Below are 18,510 nucleotides of genomic sequence, written 5' to 3'. Positions count from 1 at the left end.
AACCTCATACCAATATATCTGCTAACTTATAAATATTGATCTATTTTTAGCGCCATAAAATGTATGTTGCTCGTTATTGGGCATGTGAAGCTCTTTGCCTTTTCAATATCATTATTCAAATGTATCTTATGAACAAATTCTTCGATGGAGAATTTATGACTTATGGTACCCGAGTCATGGGTCTATTGGATACCCCCCAGGAACAACGTGTCGATCCAATGGTTTATGTATTTCCCAGAGTCACCAAGTGTATATTCCATAAATTTGGTGCATCTGGAACATTGCAAAAACACGATTCACTTTGCATTCTGCCACTCAATATTGTCAACGAAAAAACATACGTTTTCATTTGGTTTTGGTTTGTCATAATGACAATACTTTTATTTGGACTTATGATATTCAGGTAAGGATTTGATTTTTCAAAACTAAAGCAAGAGCTATCATTCATTATGTTTTTTTTTATTATTTCAGAGGAATTATATTTTTCATGCCCAAGTTACGTCCACGTATTTTGCATTCTCGTAACCGCATGATCCCAATCGAAACTTGTCGTTCTTTATCTCGAAAGCTAGAACTGGGAGACTGGTGGCTCATCTACATGCTTGGACACAATCTAGACCCTGGTGTATACAAGGACGTTATGGGTGAATTTGCTAAGCAAGTTGAACCCGAAAACCAATATTATCACTCGAAAAAAAACTTGGGATAAGAAATTGATGAACATACAATATGGCTGCCTTTTGATGAAACGGAAACGAAAAAGTTTCTTATCTTTATTCGAAAACACACCCCATCACGTAACGTAGTGCTAATTAGAAGCAGTTTTTAGTTCTGTGATTAAGATAAATATTATTTTATATATAAATAGTCGAAGAAAATAGGGAAATCAAACAAAAAGTTTTAACCTATTTTGGTATTTTTTTTTTGTATGCAATGATCACAACTCGAATCGAGAAGAATTTAAATTTTTATAAATATTTAAGAATTCTTTACTACTATATAACTTTATTTAAATTTAATTTATAAAATTTTATACACATGCAATTAAAATTATAAATAAAAAGGATCTATTTTAAGCCATAATAATATCAATTTTAGTTAAGTTTCATGAGAATAAAAAAAAAACAGGCATTTAATTTAGCTCTCTTTTTAAGTAAATTGCTTCTGAGTCTTTTATAAGTTTATTTTTAAGAAAAAAAGTATGTTTAAGAGTACCTATTGATGATAATCAAAATGAAAATTATTTAAAAATATTTCAATGAAAAACACATAAAAATCAAACAAGTTTATTTAAATAAATTTATTTTTGTGTATGTCACTGACAGTAATTTTGTTTTTCATTTGTGTCTATTTGCAAAATCAATATAACCTTATTTTTAATTGATAGGAGTAAGTTGATAACTTCATAACAAAACTATTTTAAAATGTTTTAATTTGATAAATTTAAAAAATTTACAATTTTATAATCTCAAGTTTTGTATGGTTTGGACAGTAGCCGTCTACCAGATTGACATTTCGGATACTTCGAATTCACTTTTATTTATTTTAAACGTTTTCTTCCCTGCCTAGCTTTTCATTTAGGAAGTGTATCGTGTCATTTGATTCCATCACCTCTATACTTTAAACTTTTAAAGTGTCTCGAGGAAAACTCTTTAGTATGAGACATCTGGGAATGAAATTTTGTACATCTTCCGTACTTTTCTATTCCTTCGAATTGGGTGTAAGCCCAAACTCGGCCTTCATGAATAAGAATAGAAGCTAAGGTCGACTGACATTTGTTAAACTTTTTTTTTACTTTTTGCGGTTTCAAAAGTAAACGTTAATAATACACATGTATAATATTTTTGTTGACGATGTTTCTTTTTAATTTAAAGTTTGAACGTTAATTCTATGTGTTAAAAACCACATCATTTAAATGACTACCATGCCAATTATTAAAGAAATTGATTCTTTTGAGGTAATTTTCCAATACTTTTTAACACATATTCGACGGTATCTCAGCCATAACTTGACGAATGTTAGTTTTTAAACACGGTCTGTTGCGTAGCAATACAAAAAGAAGTCCAGCGGTGTCAAATCGCATGAACTTGGTAGCAAGTTGATATCAACGAGAAATTACGCGGCCAGCAATAAAGTTGTGTGGCATGTGACACCGTCTTGTTAAAACCACATGTTATTTAAGTCCTATTCTTAAGTAGCAGGTATCATATGACCATAACGCTCTGAATCGATGATGACAGTCGTTCAGTTGTCGTTTTCAAGAGGTTTGGTCCAATCACAAGTCCAAATACGACAAATTTGTGTATTAACATACCCACCGAACATTTTGTTCAAGTACCCATTCGACGTATATCTACGATGACGTTGTGAATGGTCAGCTGGCTTCGGTTGTTGTGTGAGCTGAATTTTATATGAATGAAGGTTCCAAGTTCCTTAGAACGACGAAGAATCGCCACATTCGGGTTTTCGGCAACACTTTTACTAACAACAGCTAAATTTTCAGTTGAACGACGAAAAGATGATGCCTTACAATATCTGTAACCAATCCATTCTCTTCAAATTTCTTTACGATTATTTATACCATAATTTTCTCTTAAGGCGCGATATATTGTATGCGTTGTGCGATAGTTAAGCTATCCTTTTTCGTAAATGTCAAATTTTCAACTAAAAAAAAAAGTTAGTTTCACAGATGTCGAATTCCAGCTCTATACTTTTCAAACCGCAAAATGTATAACCGGTTACTATGTTCCTTATACATAGTATTTACTTCCCAAACAACAAAAATCAAACTAAAGAAACTGCTCTTTTCGATTCGCCTAATTTTAGCTCGCAGTGATTTCACGTGTTAAGATTGAGAGAGATAAGTACACCTAAATACTTATGTTCACGAACTATAGAGACATTTTTTAATCTAAAAGTGCACTTCTCTTATTTAACGTGTTCAATACCACCATCTTTGAACATCATTGTTTTACATTTGTTAAGTTAACGAAATAAAATCAAAAGTAACGCACTAAAGACACAACCTTGCTTTACTCTGTTACTGTTGAATACTCTATAAATATACTCACCATCCCATATGTATGCCACATTATTTTCATCTTCTATAATTTTCTGTTGAATCGTAGAATCCTTTTTTGTGTAAAGGGAATATTATGTATTTTCAAAACTTTTTGGAACGTGTCTGTCGTAAAACTATAATTCTGTTCCGGTAATGCAACAAGGAAATCTGGTGTACAATTTTTAATAAAATTTCTAGTGCAGTTCAATAATTTGACGGCATTCCAAGTCGATTAACTAGAAGAATGGCTATTGTAATACTATCCACTGAAATTTCAAAATTAAATAATTCAAATACTAAAATATTTAAGAATCAAACGGTTTTGAAAACAAGATTAGGGTTTTAAGGTAAAATAGAAACAAGTTTTTGAAAAATTTAAATAAAGAAATAATGAAGTCTAATTTTGTTCTTGGAAATTTTCCACAGTAAACCAATACTATTACATATCACATGTCCTGACAGTAACATCGCTATTTGTTATTTAAAAATTAATTAATTAATAAATATATATTTAATACAAACTAAAAAAAGAGTTAAGTTACCATTATTTTAATTCACGCAACATCCAATCTTCAGAAAGACAGCTGACATGGTTTTTGCATGGACAGTGACCAAGATTTATTTTTAAGGGTGATTTTTTAGTAATTATCTTTTTTGAAACACTGTTTTAAACAGCAGACGCACGTTTCGTGTTTTGTTTTACTGTTAAACATTTTCAGTTTGGTCTATAATTTAACCATGAATCGTCTTAAAAACTAACAACGCTAGCAAATTATTGAATTTTATGATCAAAATGCCTGCTCTGTTAAGAAAGTTCATGGCGCGTTTCTTACATTTTATGATCAGTTTAATCGGCTACTTGAGCTATAGTGACTAAATTTCGTTCCAAATTTACAATGTTGGACATTAAACCACCAACACGCTTGCGTAAAGTGCGAACTAAAGAAAATATCGCTGCAGTATCTACCAGTGTTAATGTGTTTCCAGCAATTGGGCCTCTGTTACTCAACAATGTTTTGCAGAAGGATTTAGATGTGATGTCTTTCAAAATACACCTGCTGCAGTAATTAAAGCCAAGCCAAACGAAATACTGAAACGTAAAAAAAGTTGGCCCAATATCAATGGGTACGTAAATAAGTAGAAGTGTCGATTTTAGAGCAAATACCAGCCAGAATCATTGAAAGAGCTACCAATGCATCCAGAAGAAGTCACAGTTTAGTGCGGTTTATGAGCTGGTGGCATCTTTGGACCGTACTTTTTCAAAGATGTGCGAATCGTTACGTAATTGTAAATGGTGAGCGCTACCGTGAGATGATAAAAATGTGTTGCTCAAAATGCAAGAGGTTGACTTGACATATGGTTACAACTAAACGGTGCAACAAGAAAAACAGCACGTGCAACAATGTACTTATTGAAAGGCGAGTTCGGAGAACGTTTTATTTCATGTTCGGAACGGGTTAATTGGCCGCCTAGATCGTGCGATTTTAAGCCATTAGACTATTTTTTGGGGCTATGTTAGAGCTCATGGCTATACAGACTATCACCCTTTATTGAATTATTTTGCATAGGCACATTTTTTTTTTTTTAAACTGATTAATAACGTTAATTTGTTTAAAATATTTAAAAACGTATAAGTTTTTCAGCTTTATTTGCTCTTTTAAGAGTTTTGAAAAAAAAATGCTCAGCTTTTCTTAACTTTCTTTAGTTTTATGACTTTTCGTGTTTAACTTAACTAACTGCAGTCACTAAAATACTAAAATCTTTACAACCCTGAAGTCCTTTTTCATTTAAATAATTTTAACACGTTTTTAGAAATAAAGAAATAGATTTTAGAATAACGTCAACGTTAGCACGTATGGTAGAGTTAAGAGGAACTAAAGGCTATTAACATTAAAAGTAATCTTTTTATATCCTGAATCCGGGTTCTTTGAATTTAAATACGTTGTTTTGAATATCTTAAAAGCGATATAATAAAATTCATCAAGTCCAGTCTGAACCATATAACGTTATAATGATTATTCGAATGTTCATATTTGTAAAAACACCCTATTCAAAATCACAAGTGGAAACCTAGCATTAGTCATTTATTCTCTAAAAATTTAGTAGAGCCACCTATGTTTGACGAGAAATAACTCTAGCATATATCAAAACCATTATTTTAAAAAGGTTTATGAAAATAATATTCGTTAAAACGAAAATATCGTTAAGTTCTGTTTTTTAAATTTTCCACAACCAACTGAAAAAATGAAATTGGGGGTTTATTGGCCATTTTTTAAAATTAATTTTCAAATACAAAGGCAATCAAATAGTTGTTAGCACATGCGACATGCGAGCCTTTCTTCCATCCTTGGACATTTCCTTCTAGTTAATGCGACTTTGTTGATCAAAAAATAAATGTGTTACTCGCATGTTGTTTTCTTTATTTAGGTTTGCAAACTTTAATCTTGAGTAACAATTGAAAGCATGGTGTCCTGTCCATAGATAAAGATTTATAATATATGCCTTAAGCACAGCTTATACTAACAAATAATTGGACTCAATGTTTCCATATTGATGCTAGAAACTTGCACATTAATAGCATATTATTGACACCATTAAAATATACACTTAGGTGCGGAAAATATACAGAAATGTTCTAAAAATACATGTTTACCTATCTGTTTTATTTGACAACATTTTTGCTCTTATTGAATCTTGACTTTTCAAGAATGAAACAAAATATATCTTGCCTTCCATAGGTTTTACATATCATTTTTATTTTATATTTGTTATTTCGTTTATTTAAAAACAAAATGAACGTCTATATAAGTCAATAGTAACATTACGTATGAACAACCAAACACCTTTAACTGTGAAGGTAAACACCATCATATGAATATCCATTATACTTTGCATGTCAAAATGTCACAAAGTTTTAATGGAATTTTACATAATTTGATGTGAAAATGCCAAAAATTGTTCCAGTATAAGTTGTTGCACGTCCATTATTGTATGAAGTATAAATTGACATATTGCATATACAATAGATATGAAATATGTTAAAACTATGAATATATTTGCATGGGTGACAATTTGCTTGGAAAAATGTAAGTACATTATGTTTCTTAAATAAAAATTAAAAACTTGCAACAATTTGAATATTTTTTCTATTCACTGGTTTAAAATCTGCTTAAATTATAAATAGAGGGGTTTACATCAATGTTAGATCACAGGAATGAAAACGTTTCTTTTGTATTCCAATGTGCCATGAAAGATTATTTAAAAAAGCAATGACTGCAATAATACTGTCAAAAAATAAAAAAAATCACAATTACAAAATAGTGATTTTTTAAGAGCTATCGGAAATCTAATAAAATTTACAAAAGCTTTATTTGAATCGATAGTACGGTCGATGGACAATCCGCTCAGACTAATGGTGGCACACTCTTTCTAACTTATACATATGTACATCGGTATCTCACAATAAAATGTTGGATTCTAGTGCGCCAATCGAAGACTGCTTGTTTTTATAGGAATAAGTTTTAACATAGCTTCGAGGCGTTAAATCGGACGTTAAAACCGTCTAATTGCTTAGCCCCAAACGTGATATAAGCTGTTCACCGAACACGCCTCTCAACTTGTCCATTGTTACGCATGCTGTGTGGCATGATAAACCACATGTCATGCGAGTCAAGCTCTTAAATTTTAAAAAAGGTTGTTATCTTTAATTCATTTATTCAATCAAGTGATTCTACCAGCTAACAATACACACCATAACAGTGAATTATTCTGGATGCTTTGCTACCTGTTGTACACTCAAAGAAAAAACTGTGTAAAACCAACCTAAATCACGTGTTAACTTAATTAACTGTTTACCTTAAAGCTAGGGTAGTGTATGATCGTGTGCTTAGGTAGTTTTACCGTGCACTAGTGTGATTTTTAGCAAGTTCTTACCTTAGCAAGAGGTAACAATGCCTTAGTATTTAAGGTGATCTGTCAGATGTTTGCCTTATAGCTAGGGTAACTTATGTCCGTTTGATAAGGTAATTTTACCCTCTCCTCGGGTGATTTTAACCAAGTTTTTACCTTAGCAGGAGGTAAAAATGCCTTAGTATTAAAGGTGATCTGCCGGATGTTTGCCTTATAGCTAGGGTAACTTGTGTTCGTTTGCCAAGGTAATTTTACCCTCCCCTAGATTGATTTTTACCAAGTTCTTACCTTAGCAAGAGGTAAAAATGCCTAAGTATTTAAGGGGATCTGCCAGATGTTTGCCTTATAGCTAGGGTAACTTATGTCCGTTTGCTAAGGTAATTTTACCCTCTCCTCGGGTGATTTTAACCAAGTTTTTACCTTAGCAGGAGGTAAAAATGCCTTAGTATTAAAGGTGATCTGCCGGATGTTTGCCTTATAGCTAGGGTAACTTGTGTTCGTTTGCCAAGGTAATCTTACCCTCCCCTAGATTGATTTTTACCAAGTTCTTACCTTAGCAAGAGGTAAAAATGCCTAAGTATTTAAGGGGATCTGCCAGATGTTTGCCTTATAGCTAGGGTAACTTATGTCCGTTTGCTAAGGTAATTTTACCCTCTCCTCGGGTGATTTTAACCAAGTTTTTACCTTAGCAGGAGGTAAAAATGCCTTAGTATTAAAGGTGATCTGCCGGATGTTTGCCTTATAGCTAGGGTAACTTACGTCCGTTTGCGAAGGAAATTTAACCCTCCACTAGGGTGAGTTTTACCAATCTTTTACCTAAGTAAAAGGTTATGATGAACAATTATTTTAGGTAGTATACAAATTAAATCTTCTACGTGATAAGTAATAAAAACCTAAACATAAATTTAAGATATTTTATTTTATATTTATTTTATTTATATTATAAGAAGTAATTTAAACATATTTTGTTTGTAAGTTAAGATAATGATTATACAATGATTTAAATGCAGATAATTTAACTTAAGGTTACCACGAGGCTTTTGATTAGGCTATAATTAGTTTAACTAGCTCTGTTTTTTGTAATAGTTAAACATTTAAGCGAAAATAATATGAGATTTTAAAAATACAAAACTTAACATGTTCGTCTAGTAAAAAATTTCGTTGGCCTTCAAATTTTAACAAAAACAATCTAATAAATCTAATAAAGCTTCTGGTTCCTCTTCGCTCCAAATACGGCAATTCTGCTTGTTCACGTATCCATTCAACAAATTTTTTTGAATGTCCAGCGCGGTCATTAATTAAAATAGCTAATACAGCTGAGAAATTTAAATCAGTTAACCACTCTAAAATCTGAATTGGATGTCGTTGTGCCCATTTTACGATAGACGCGGTGGCCCTTCATAGTCGCTTCTTCAATGTTTGGTGGCCAAATTTGAGACGACCGGTTCAGTTAACTGCAAAATTGATGTATATCTGACGATACCAATCCACGCGAGGTCCATCAGGTGATAATGCATCCTCAAAAATTTACCGTTTGGTGTGGAGCCTTTTGAAAACGTCGTTAGTAAGGCGGTCACCGTCAACAGCGAACGCTAAATAACGATAATAATTAATTTTGTATGGGCCAAATTGAACCATATGGACGTAGATGACACATTGTTCTAGCAGGACGGTGCTACGTGTCACACAGCAAACGCCACGATTGACATTTCGCATGAACGATTTGAGGGTAAGGGGTGATGTGCATTTTTTCCTGTGGGGTTTCTTGAAGTCCCAGGTCTGTGCAAATAAACCACAATCAAATGATGCATACACAATCAACCTGTGAACATAACACAGGCCATCGCTCAAATTCCGACGGATCTATGCTAATGAGTCATACCGTGAAATACTCGTATCACTGCTACCGTAAAAAACCGAGGCGGGCATTTGAATGATGACATATTCAACACTTATGTAATGGCAAATAAAAAAATAATTGTGTTATTACCTCACACACCGCTTGTTTTATTCCATTTCAACATCTACCTGCCCATATTGAAAATCCCTTTGGTAATATACTGGAAAGACAGTCAAAAACAATTTCAGTTCTTGTTAAATAAATCATTAATCAGTTGCAACCTGGCAAATTTAAAGCCAGTCAAAGGAAATGATAACAAAATCTTAAAAAGAAGCTGGTGTGCTGATAACTTCCCATCCCATCTGTTGATTTGTCTTCTTTAAAAGGTTTGAAGGTTTTCGTTATTTGTTAAAAAAGTAGTCAGTAGAGTTATTCTGAAAAAAAAAAAATTATCAACAATATTTTTCATATGATTAAAAGTTGATTTCAAAATCTATTTAAGTTATCGGGATTCTTAGTCGAAAACCCTTCCTTACCAATTTTAGTGTCATTTTTTAATTTTTTTTATTTCTTATATAAACAAATACAAATTGGATAAATGAAACTTATTTGAATTCAATATCTTCTCTTGTTCACGAGATATCCAGAACCGAACATCAATTTTCACCAATGTTGCTTCTATTTTTTGCAGATTTTAATAAAAAAAAATACGGACTGTTGGATTTTTATAAAAACTTTACTGAATTTCGAAAACAATATTTTCTGTGAGATAAAATTATTTTGAATTTTTGAAAAGACATTTGAGTCGAAAATTTAAATTAAAAAAAATATCAATTCGATTTCCTTAAAAAATGTACCAAATGTTGAAAACAATATTTCTTATAAAACAAAATTAGTTTGAAGCCATAATCTAAGATTTTTGAAAAGATAGTTAAGTCGAAAATCTATTTTTTCAAACTTTATTAATTTTTTTTGGGTTTTTTTATTTTTTTTTGTAAAAAAAAACTCTCAATTCGATTTTTTTTTTAATTTACCAAATGTTAAAAACAATATTTCTTATAAAATAAAATTAGTTTGAAGCCATAATCTAAGATTTTTGGAAAGATATTTAAGTCGAAAATCAATTTTTACACACTTTGTTCATTTTTTAGGTTTTTATTTTTTTTTGTAAAAAAACTGTCAAAAAACTATTCTCAAAATTTGACTGAATGTAGTCAACAATATTTTTAAAAGACGAGATATTTTAAGCCAATATCTCAAAGTTTTGAAAAGTTAATTAAATCGAAAATCAATTTGTACAAACTTCTATTAATGTTTTGTTTAGGCTTTTATATTTTGTAAAAAAACTGTCCATTCGATTTTTCTCAAAATTTTAATAAATGCTGACAACAATATTTTTAAAAAGAAAAAATGAGTCTAAAGCCAACATCTTAAAGTTTTGAAAAGATATTTGAGTCGAAAATCAATTTTTACCAACTTTTATTAATCATTTTTAATAAAAATTAGTTGGAAGCCATAACCTAAATTTTTCGAAAAGATATTTGATTCAAAAATCAAATTTTAACCAAAATTTTCCCCTTTTTTTAAATTGTTATGGAAATCACCCACGTAATTTTTTTAGAGTCCTCTCTGCATGTTTCTACATTATTATCTGTATAACAAAATTTTTTTGAAGTCTATATCTCTACTGGTTCTTTAGCTATGAACGACGAAAAAAAACGTCGCGAGCATACGGACGTACAAACGTACGCAAAAAATTTCGACTCTAGGGCCTTGAAACGTCGAGAAAGGTCAAAATTTTCAATTCCACAAATCGGTCCAATTATAATTTCCTATGGGAAGTTAAAAACGTTGCAAGTCGAAAAGGAAGTTTTTCGTGTTTAAACGGCTCTAGAAACGATGCCCTTCTCTTATGGCGTGACTAAAAAAAACCAAAGTTGTAACCGCTATATTAAATTCAGTCTTCATCACAATAATTTTATATAATTTATAATTGACAATCTATTCTTACTAATGCTTTAATGTCTCCTTTAAGCAAATAGTAATAAGATCATTGGATTAAAATGAATGCAGATATGTTGGCGCTATATGAACTATAATATTAAAACTAGGCCTTTTTTGCACTCAGGGTTTCAATATAATACCCTGAACTAACCAAACATGACTAAAAATACTCTTTTTCGTTTTTTCGATGTTACCATTACCAAAACAGCTAGTTTTTAAGTTAAGGAAAAACCTTGCATTGAATGTTTTATAAAACAAGAAAATTACGTATACGCCCCCATATACCAATCATACTCGATTTTGTTGGAATAATTAGAGGTAAATCCATCCCAAACATCATTAATCAGAACAAGAATGGTTGAGAGTTGTCAGTCACTAGGACCTTTTAATTTGTTTCATTAGAGGTAAAGCATTCAATTATTGTTTATCCAAAAGATTAAATTTCATTTTCTATAACATTCAAAATTTGCATTGAAAAAATTCAATTCATATTTTATAGTTCCCCAGATATGCACTGACTATCGTCAAGCTAGACTTTATGTCAACATAAGATGTTTATTTTCAACTAGATTGACTTTAATAATAAAAGAACTTCTCTTCGTTTTAAAATAACTCTCTTTAAAAATTAAAATGAATTTGTTTTAAGCTTCATCCGGTAAATAAAATTTCCCATTGATTCAATTAAAATACCAAAACCCAAACTCGTATCCTGAACGAAAATCACCTTAATTTTAATGTATATAGAGTCTTGCCATATGCAATTTTGCTATGTATGCATTTTTAAAACAGGATTAAAATGGCCACATGCCAAATTTGATTTGTATCCCAGCAAAATGACACAGATGCCCAATGTCCTCTCTCGACTGAAGCAAAGACATAAAAATCCTCTACGGACACAAATTTAAATGTGAAAATACGGTGATGAGTACGTTTTCATTTATTTCGTATATTGAGCAACGTAGAGGAGTTATTTGGTATTTGGGTCTTTTGCAGAGTTCGAAATTCGAATTATCGAAAGGTTCATTAAGTTACATAACGAAATGGGGCAGAAATTTTTCTGTTAAAATTGACCTGCTGTAGGAGAAGGAAAAAACCAGAGCAGTGCCTTTTAATTCGATTGTCAATATTAATGCAATATTAAACAAAAAAAAATTCCCATGCCAATTCTTACTTCCTGGTTTTCAAAAGTCGAGATGCAGATTTATGTATAACCGCATTTGACCTTTTTTGTGCATTTTGTTGACTTAGAAATAAAATGGAGACATTTCTAGAGAATAAATAAGAATGCTTTTGTTTGTTCTACATCATAGAATAAAGCATATGATAAGCAGGGACGTTGACCTTTCATAGCTTCCGCGAACTGAACTGAAGATTTAACAACTGAACAGCACATCAAGATTTCTGTTCGCTACACCAGTTCCAGTACGACTAGAGTAGATTATATACCTTTACCTATATTACAATAAAATATTTAAAAAAATATCCTTGATGAGGTCATGCAGCCTTACAAAGTTACCCGTAATTAATGCTCCGACAGGTATAAAGCATGATAGTGATGGTGAAGTTATTTTCATTGGGCTCACAATGAATTTTTAATGACACTACTATCCAGAGCACCATACCGTAGCATTCACCACAAGAGCGTTACTATTCAAATACAGTAGCCACATAAATGCACTTGGCTATTGTATTTTTGCCTCCTGAAGCGCGCCAGCTATTCGACGGAACAACGCAATTAGCGGCACTATTGTTCACAATTCAATTTGCATGCAATTAACTCAGCATCCATGCCTATATATTCGACGCCGCGCCGCCGCCACATTGCACAGTGGGGTATATTATCCTTCCTTTTTAAAAAGAACAGCAACAAATTAGTCGAGAGCAAATTAGTCGAACGATACCGCATCCGTTAAACTGAAGAACTAGAAGGATAAAGATGACCAATTGATTGTCTTGTTTTTATGAAATGACAAATCATAAAAAAATATAAATATAAACTCGCTTGAAAAAAATTATCAAAAATTAGCTTTGCGTCAGTTACATACGTAATAATTTGGTAACTTTGTATAAGTTTCAAAATTATGATGTGATGCACGTTTCGTGATTTTATTCCAAGTATTTTAAATAAAATATCTACCCCACTGTATGCTGTTCTGGCGCTTTCTCATTATCCCTTCCACCCGCAACAGCTTTACATTACTTTCCCAACTTAACATTAATATAGTTTCACTATAGGCTCGTCTCCTGACTCCAGTTGGCATCAGTGAGATTTGTAAAGTTTGAATGAACATTTTTCAGATCTTTTGTTAAAAGGGTTGACGTCAGTTTGATGCTTTAACTCACATGGAATGAATTTTATGCAACTTAAAAGCTTATTTACATTGAAAAAATGGAACAAGTTATTTTTTGTGGGAATTAATAAATTTGAAGACTTTTAAACAAGGCTTAAAACATCAATTGATTAAAATCTTAAATAAAAATTGTGTGTATCATTTTTACTAATTAACTTCTATAGGTCGAGGATTTTGTATTAAATTAAAATTAATTAATTAATTGTAATTCTTGAAAAAGGAAGTAGAACAGTCAAAAGTTGTGTAAACTAATTAAATATACAATTTTTTTTATTATAACGTCTGATTTTGTTCCAGTTAAATCACTGATTGCGTTTTCATAAAAACCCTAGTTCCAAATTTTTACCAAAACCCCCGACAAAAAATCTAAAGTCATTCTTGAACACAGTGTTTTCTTCATATACAAATTCATGATTGCTATGCTTCAAATTATTTTTAGACGATTTAGAAGTTTTCTCAGAAAAACAGTTGTTTCTTTTTAATAATTTGAATATTTTAGAAAACAAATAGTGTAATTTTTAAATTGACTACAAAAATGTTGTTAACTTTCCAAAGAAAGTTATTGTAATCGGCCCGATTTTTCGAATTGAAACTTTTGACATTTTTCAACGTTTTAATGATCCTAGAATATAAATCATAGAATTTTAGAGCGATGTGTCTGTGCGTGTGTACGTTCGTTGGTACGTCCTTTTGCTTGTACGTTCGGATAGCTTTTTCCGTCTTCCATATCTTAAGAACCAGTAAAGAAATCGACTTCAAATAAATTATAGAATTAGAGGACTCTCAAAAAAATTTAGTGTGTGATTTGGTTAACCCAAAATATCTCACAAAAATATAACGCTAATGACTTAAATTTAATACTTTATATATTAAAGTGATACCAAACAGATATAATTTTGAACTAAAAAAAATCAAATGACACTTTATTTACAAATAAAAAAACCAAAAAAAATATACGTTACTATTTTTTGTAGAATTTAAATTTGTATGAAAAAAAACTAAGAGTTATATTTCTATAAAAGAAATGTACTGAATGTCGAAAACAATATTTTCTGTGAAAAATAATTTGAAGCAAATATTTTTAAATTTTGAAAAGATGTTTGAGTCGAAAGAATTTTTTTTACCAAGTTTTAGCATTGTTTTTATTTTTTGTAAAAAACTGTCAATTAAATTTGTCTTAAAATTTTACTGAATGTTGAAAACAATATTTAATTCTAAAATAAAATTAGTCTAAAGTCAATATATCAACATTTTTAAAAGATATTTGAGTCGAAAATACATTTTTACGAACTTTTTTGGTAAAAACCTGTCAATTCGATTTTTCTCAAAATTTTACCAGATACATATTAAAAAACGTTTTTCTTCGTTTAATAAAATAAAAAACTTTCGAGATGAAACATAATTTGTTTTCAGTTTTTTTTTTGATTCATAAAAAAAACCTTAATGGGATTTTTTTTCACAAAATGTATTTGTTTGGTATTACGTTACAATACATAATATAAAATTGAATTCAAGTCGCTAGCGTTATTGGTTCATGAGATGTTTAGAGTTAATCAAAATTTGCTTTGGTAAAAAACCACCCACTCAATTTTTTTGTGAGCCCCCTCTGCATCTTTCTGCATTATTATCGGTATAACAAAATTTATTGGAAGTAGATATCTCTACTGGTTTTTGAGCTATGGATGACGAAAAAAACTTCCCGGACGTACAAATGTATTTCATTTTATAGAAAATATTGTTTTCAACACTCGATACAAATACAACAGTAAGTTTTTGTGTACAAATTAAAATCTACAGTAACAAGTACGCAAAATTAAGGTATTGACTTGAAAATGATTTCATTCTGTTTTTAACGTAAAATATTGTTCTTAGAAAAATTGTAAACAAAATATTATTATGAATATTTTGTTAAAGTTTTTAGCAAGACAAGTTGACAGATGAGATGTTAAGTTATCAGTGTAAGTCGCAAATTTATGTACTTCTTAAAAGTTAATTGTATTTTTCGTGATAAGATTTATTAAAATCGGACTGAAAGTATGGAAAATTTAATATTTTGAGATAGAAGGATGCAACAGCGGCTAACCATTCAACTTTACTCACTTTCATTAACACTTTAAATTTTTATTTTTATTACATTTCTACATTTTAACAATTTAAACATTCAACCCTTCGACAAAAAAATGTGGGATTTTTATTGTTTGAATTTTTCAATCATTAAACTATTTCAACTCTCAAACATTTGACTCCAAGCAACTTTCAATTTTAGTAAAAGTAGCATGAGGTAAAGTGAAAGCAGAAGGATCAATGGTGGCAGTAACTACAGGAAACATTCAACCACCATTCAAACTTACATTCTTTATCTTTTCAATTATTCAACAACCATAACCAATAATTAATATTATAAAAAAAGCCAGAAACGGCAAAAAGGCTAGTAACCGGGATTTTAAACTTTGCAATGTACCACTAAAAAAAAATATTTTATGTGTTTCTTAATTGGTATTATCCTAATGAAAATTTAAGAATTAAATTGATTAAAGAAGCTGAATGGACAAAAAAAGGAGGTTGCAGCTTTTAACTTTCTGTGTGTAAAGATCTCTGTGCAACCTCTGTGTTTTGAGAGTAGTATTGGTACTTATAAAGGTTGAGTTTTTAGCTATTATCTTTTTGGCAACTCTGGTTTAAACAGCAGACGCACGTTTCTTGTTTTGTTTTACTGTCAAACATCTTTAGTTTGGTCTATAATTATAAAACGCTTGCGAATTATTGAATTTTATTATCAAAATGCGAGCTCTGTTAAGAAAGTTCATTGTGCGCTTCTTCCATTTTATGGGTTTTTAAATCGAACCACTCAAGCCGATAACCGGGCTATTGTGACTAAATTTCGTACCAAATTTACACTGTTAGACATTAAACCACCAACACGCTTACGTAAAGTACGAATCGAAGAAAATATTGAATATCGAACTTACAAAATACAGCTGGTGCAAAAATTGAAGCCGAACAACCTACTGAAACGTAAAATTTTGGAGTGAATATCAGCCAGAAGTATTGCTTTTCTTAACAAGCATAAAGTAGACATTGCATTAGTAACTGAAACATGGCTTAGCTATGGTGATATCTAATGGGGTTTATGTGTGTTATCGTTTAGATAGAGATGAGAGAAGGGGTGGTGGTGTTGCCGTGGTAGTCAAAAAAACTATACATCATAAATTAATTCCCATTGTTGATACTAAAGTAGTACAAAATATTGGTATCGAAATTCCTTTTTCTGATGGTTCTTTTTTAAAAGTTTTTGATGCATACTTTCCGGGTCGCTCTACGTCACCTCAAAAGAGGTTTGATTTAAACAATGATTTAAGAAAATTAGTTAGTATTCAAGATATTTATTTAATTGGAGGAAATTTTAACTGCAAGCATAGAAATTGGGGGTGTTTAAGAGCAAATGCTTGGGGAAATATATTGCATAATTTAAACATAAATCACTCTTTTGATATTTTATATCCACCTCATCCAACTTATTACCCTACAAACAGTAGGGCAAGTCCATCAACTATAGACATTTTTCTAACTAATGTACCGGGTTTATTAAGCGAACCTTTTGTGCTAAACGAATTGAGCTCTGGACACTTTTATATCCCCTCTTAGTCAACGAAATGAAGTTTTCGATTTTAAAAATGCTAAATGGTGTATTTATAAAAGAGAATTAAAAACAAAATTGAGAAATCTCGCAGATAATTTCACACCGGACATAGATCAATTTAAAATTGATCAAACCATTACTTCCTTTACATCTGCAATAATCGAAAGTGTTGATCAGGCTGTACCTAAAAAACCAATGAAAATTAAAAGCACAAATGTCCTTCCACCAAATTTGGTCGAATTGATTAAGGTGCGAAACCGATACCGAGCAAGGTGGATAAGAACTAGAAATAGCTTCTATTTCACTGAAATGAACATTCTTAACTCTATTATAAAAGGAGGTATAGCAGTTTTCAGAAATAGAGCTTGGAATCAGAAGCTGCTAGGGTTGGATAAAGCAAGCAAACCATTCTGGAATATAGTTAAAGTTATAAAAAAACGAAACTCTCATATTCCTGTCTTAAAGGTAGGAAGTAGTTTAATGATGACGGGATCTGAAAAAGCAGATGCATTAGCAACGACCTTTTATAATGCACAATTGTTAGCTAGCAATGCCGTTACAAATGATACCATTGAATCTGTTGTTTCTCAATCAATAAGAATAATTAACTGTGATACGAATGATGGTGAAAATTACTTCATCACTATTGAAGACATCAAAGATGTTCTTAATTCTTTGAAAACTAGAAAGTCAGTTGGATTTGACAAAATAAAAAATTTGTATTTGAAAAATATGCCAAAGCTGGGAGTTAAATTTGTACAAAAACTTTTTAATTCATGCCTTAAATTGGGATATTTCCCAAATGAATGGAAAATAGCAAAGGTTATTCCAATTTTAAAACCTGGTAAGATAGCTAACTTGTCTGTTAACTACAAACCGATTAGTTTGCTGAGTTCTCTTGGTAAATGTTTTGAAAAAATCATTAAAAAGAAGCTTATTGAACAAATTAATTCAAATAATGTTTTGCCTTTAGAGCAATTTGGATTCCGTGCATTTCACAGTACTGTACAACAGGTTCATCGCATCACAAAACACATTAAAAGTAACTTTAATGTAGGAAAAAGTACGGGTTTGGTGTTGCTGGACATTGAAAAAGCTTTTGATTCCGTTTGGCATGACGGACTATTACATAAGCTATTAATTTTCAATTTTCCTATGTACCTTATTAAAATTTTAAAATCTTTTTTGTCTTCAAGAAAGTGTATTGTGTCCGTTAACAATTGTCTTTCCCAAAGCTTTATTTGTGTCGCCGGGGTCCCCCAAAGATCTGTACTTGGTCCAATTCTCTACAACGTGTTTACGTCTGACTTTCCAAGACTTCAAAATTGTGAAACAGCCATCTTTGCTGACGACACATGTATTTATTCTTCAGATTCAATTGGTTCCACTATTGAAACTAACTTGCAATCTGCACTGTTTATAATACAAGATTACTTTAGTCACTGTAAAATAAAGATAAATGCTGCTAAGACTCAGGCGGTCTTTTTCTCTCGAAAAAGAAAACCCTGTTTCTTACCAAGTAACAATCTTATTCTTAACGGTTATGAAACAGATTGGAAGTCAAGCGCTAAATATTTAGGGGTTTATTTGGATAAGAGATTAAGGTTTAGTAACACACATACAAGAAGTTATTAAAAATATGAACCTAACAATCAAAATACTGTACCCATTTATAAACAGAAAATCAAAGTTGAGTAGTGACAAC

At 31.0% G+C, this 18,510-nt stretch overlaps 1 protein-coding gene across 2 annotated transcripts in view; it reads left to right on the top strand.

The window, feature by feature from the left end:
* Positions 1–1,021, top strand: part of LOC129944515 (innexin inx1) — a 30,389-nt gene extending 29,368 nt beyond the window's left edge. For both annotated transcript variants that reach the window (XM_056054001.1, XM_056054000.1), the window contains exons 5-6: positions 51–403; positions 472–1,021. In XM_056054001.1, coding sequence (XP_055909976.1) covers positions 51–403; positions 472–709 — 591 coding nt within the window. In that variant the 3' untranslated portion in view covers positions 710–1,021. The remainder of the gene's footprint in view (positions 1–50; positions 404–471) is intronic.
* Positions 1,022–18,510: the final 17,489 nt, after the last annotated feature.

Source organism: Eupeodes corollae, chromosome 2 (assembly GCF_945859685.1).
Source record: "Eupeodes corollae chromosome 2, idEupCoro1.1, whole genome shotgun sequence".
In the NCBI taxonomy this organism is placed as follows: Eukaryota; Metazoa; Arthropoda; class Insecta; order Diptera; family Syrphidae; genus Eupeodes; species Eupeodes corollae.
Note: the sequence above shows the minus strand (reverse complement) of the source record. Positions and strands in the feature narration are given on the sequence as shown.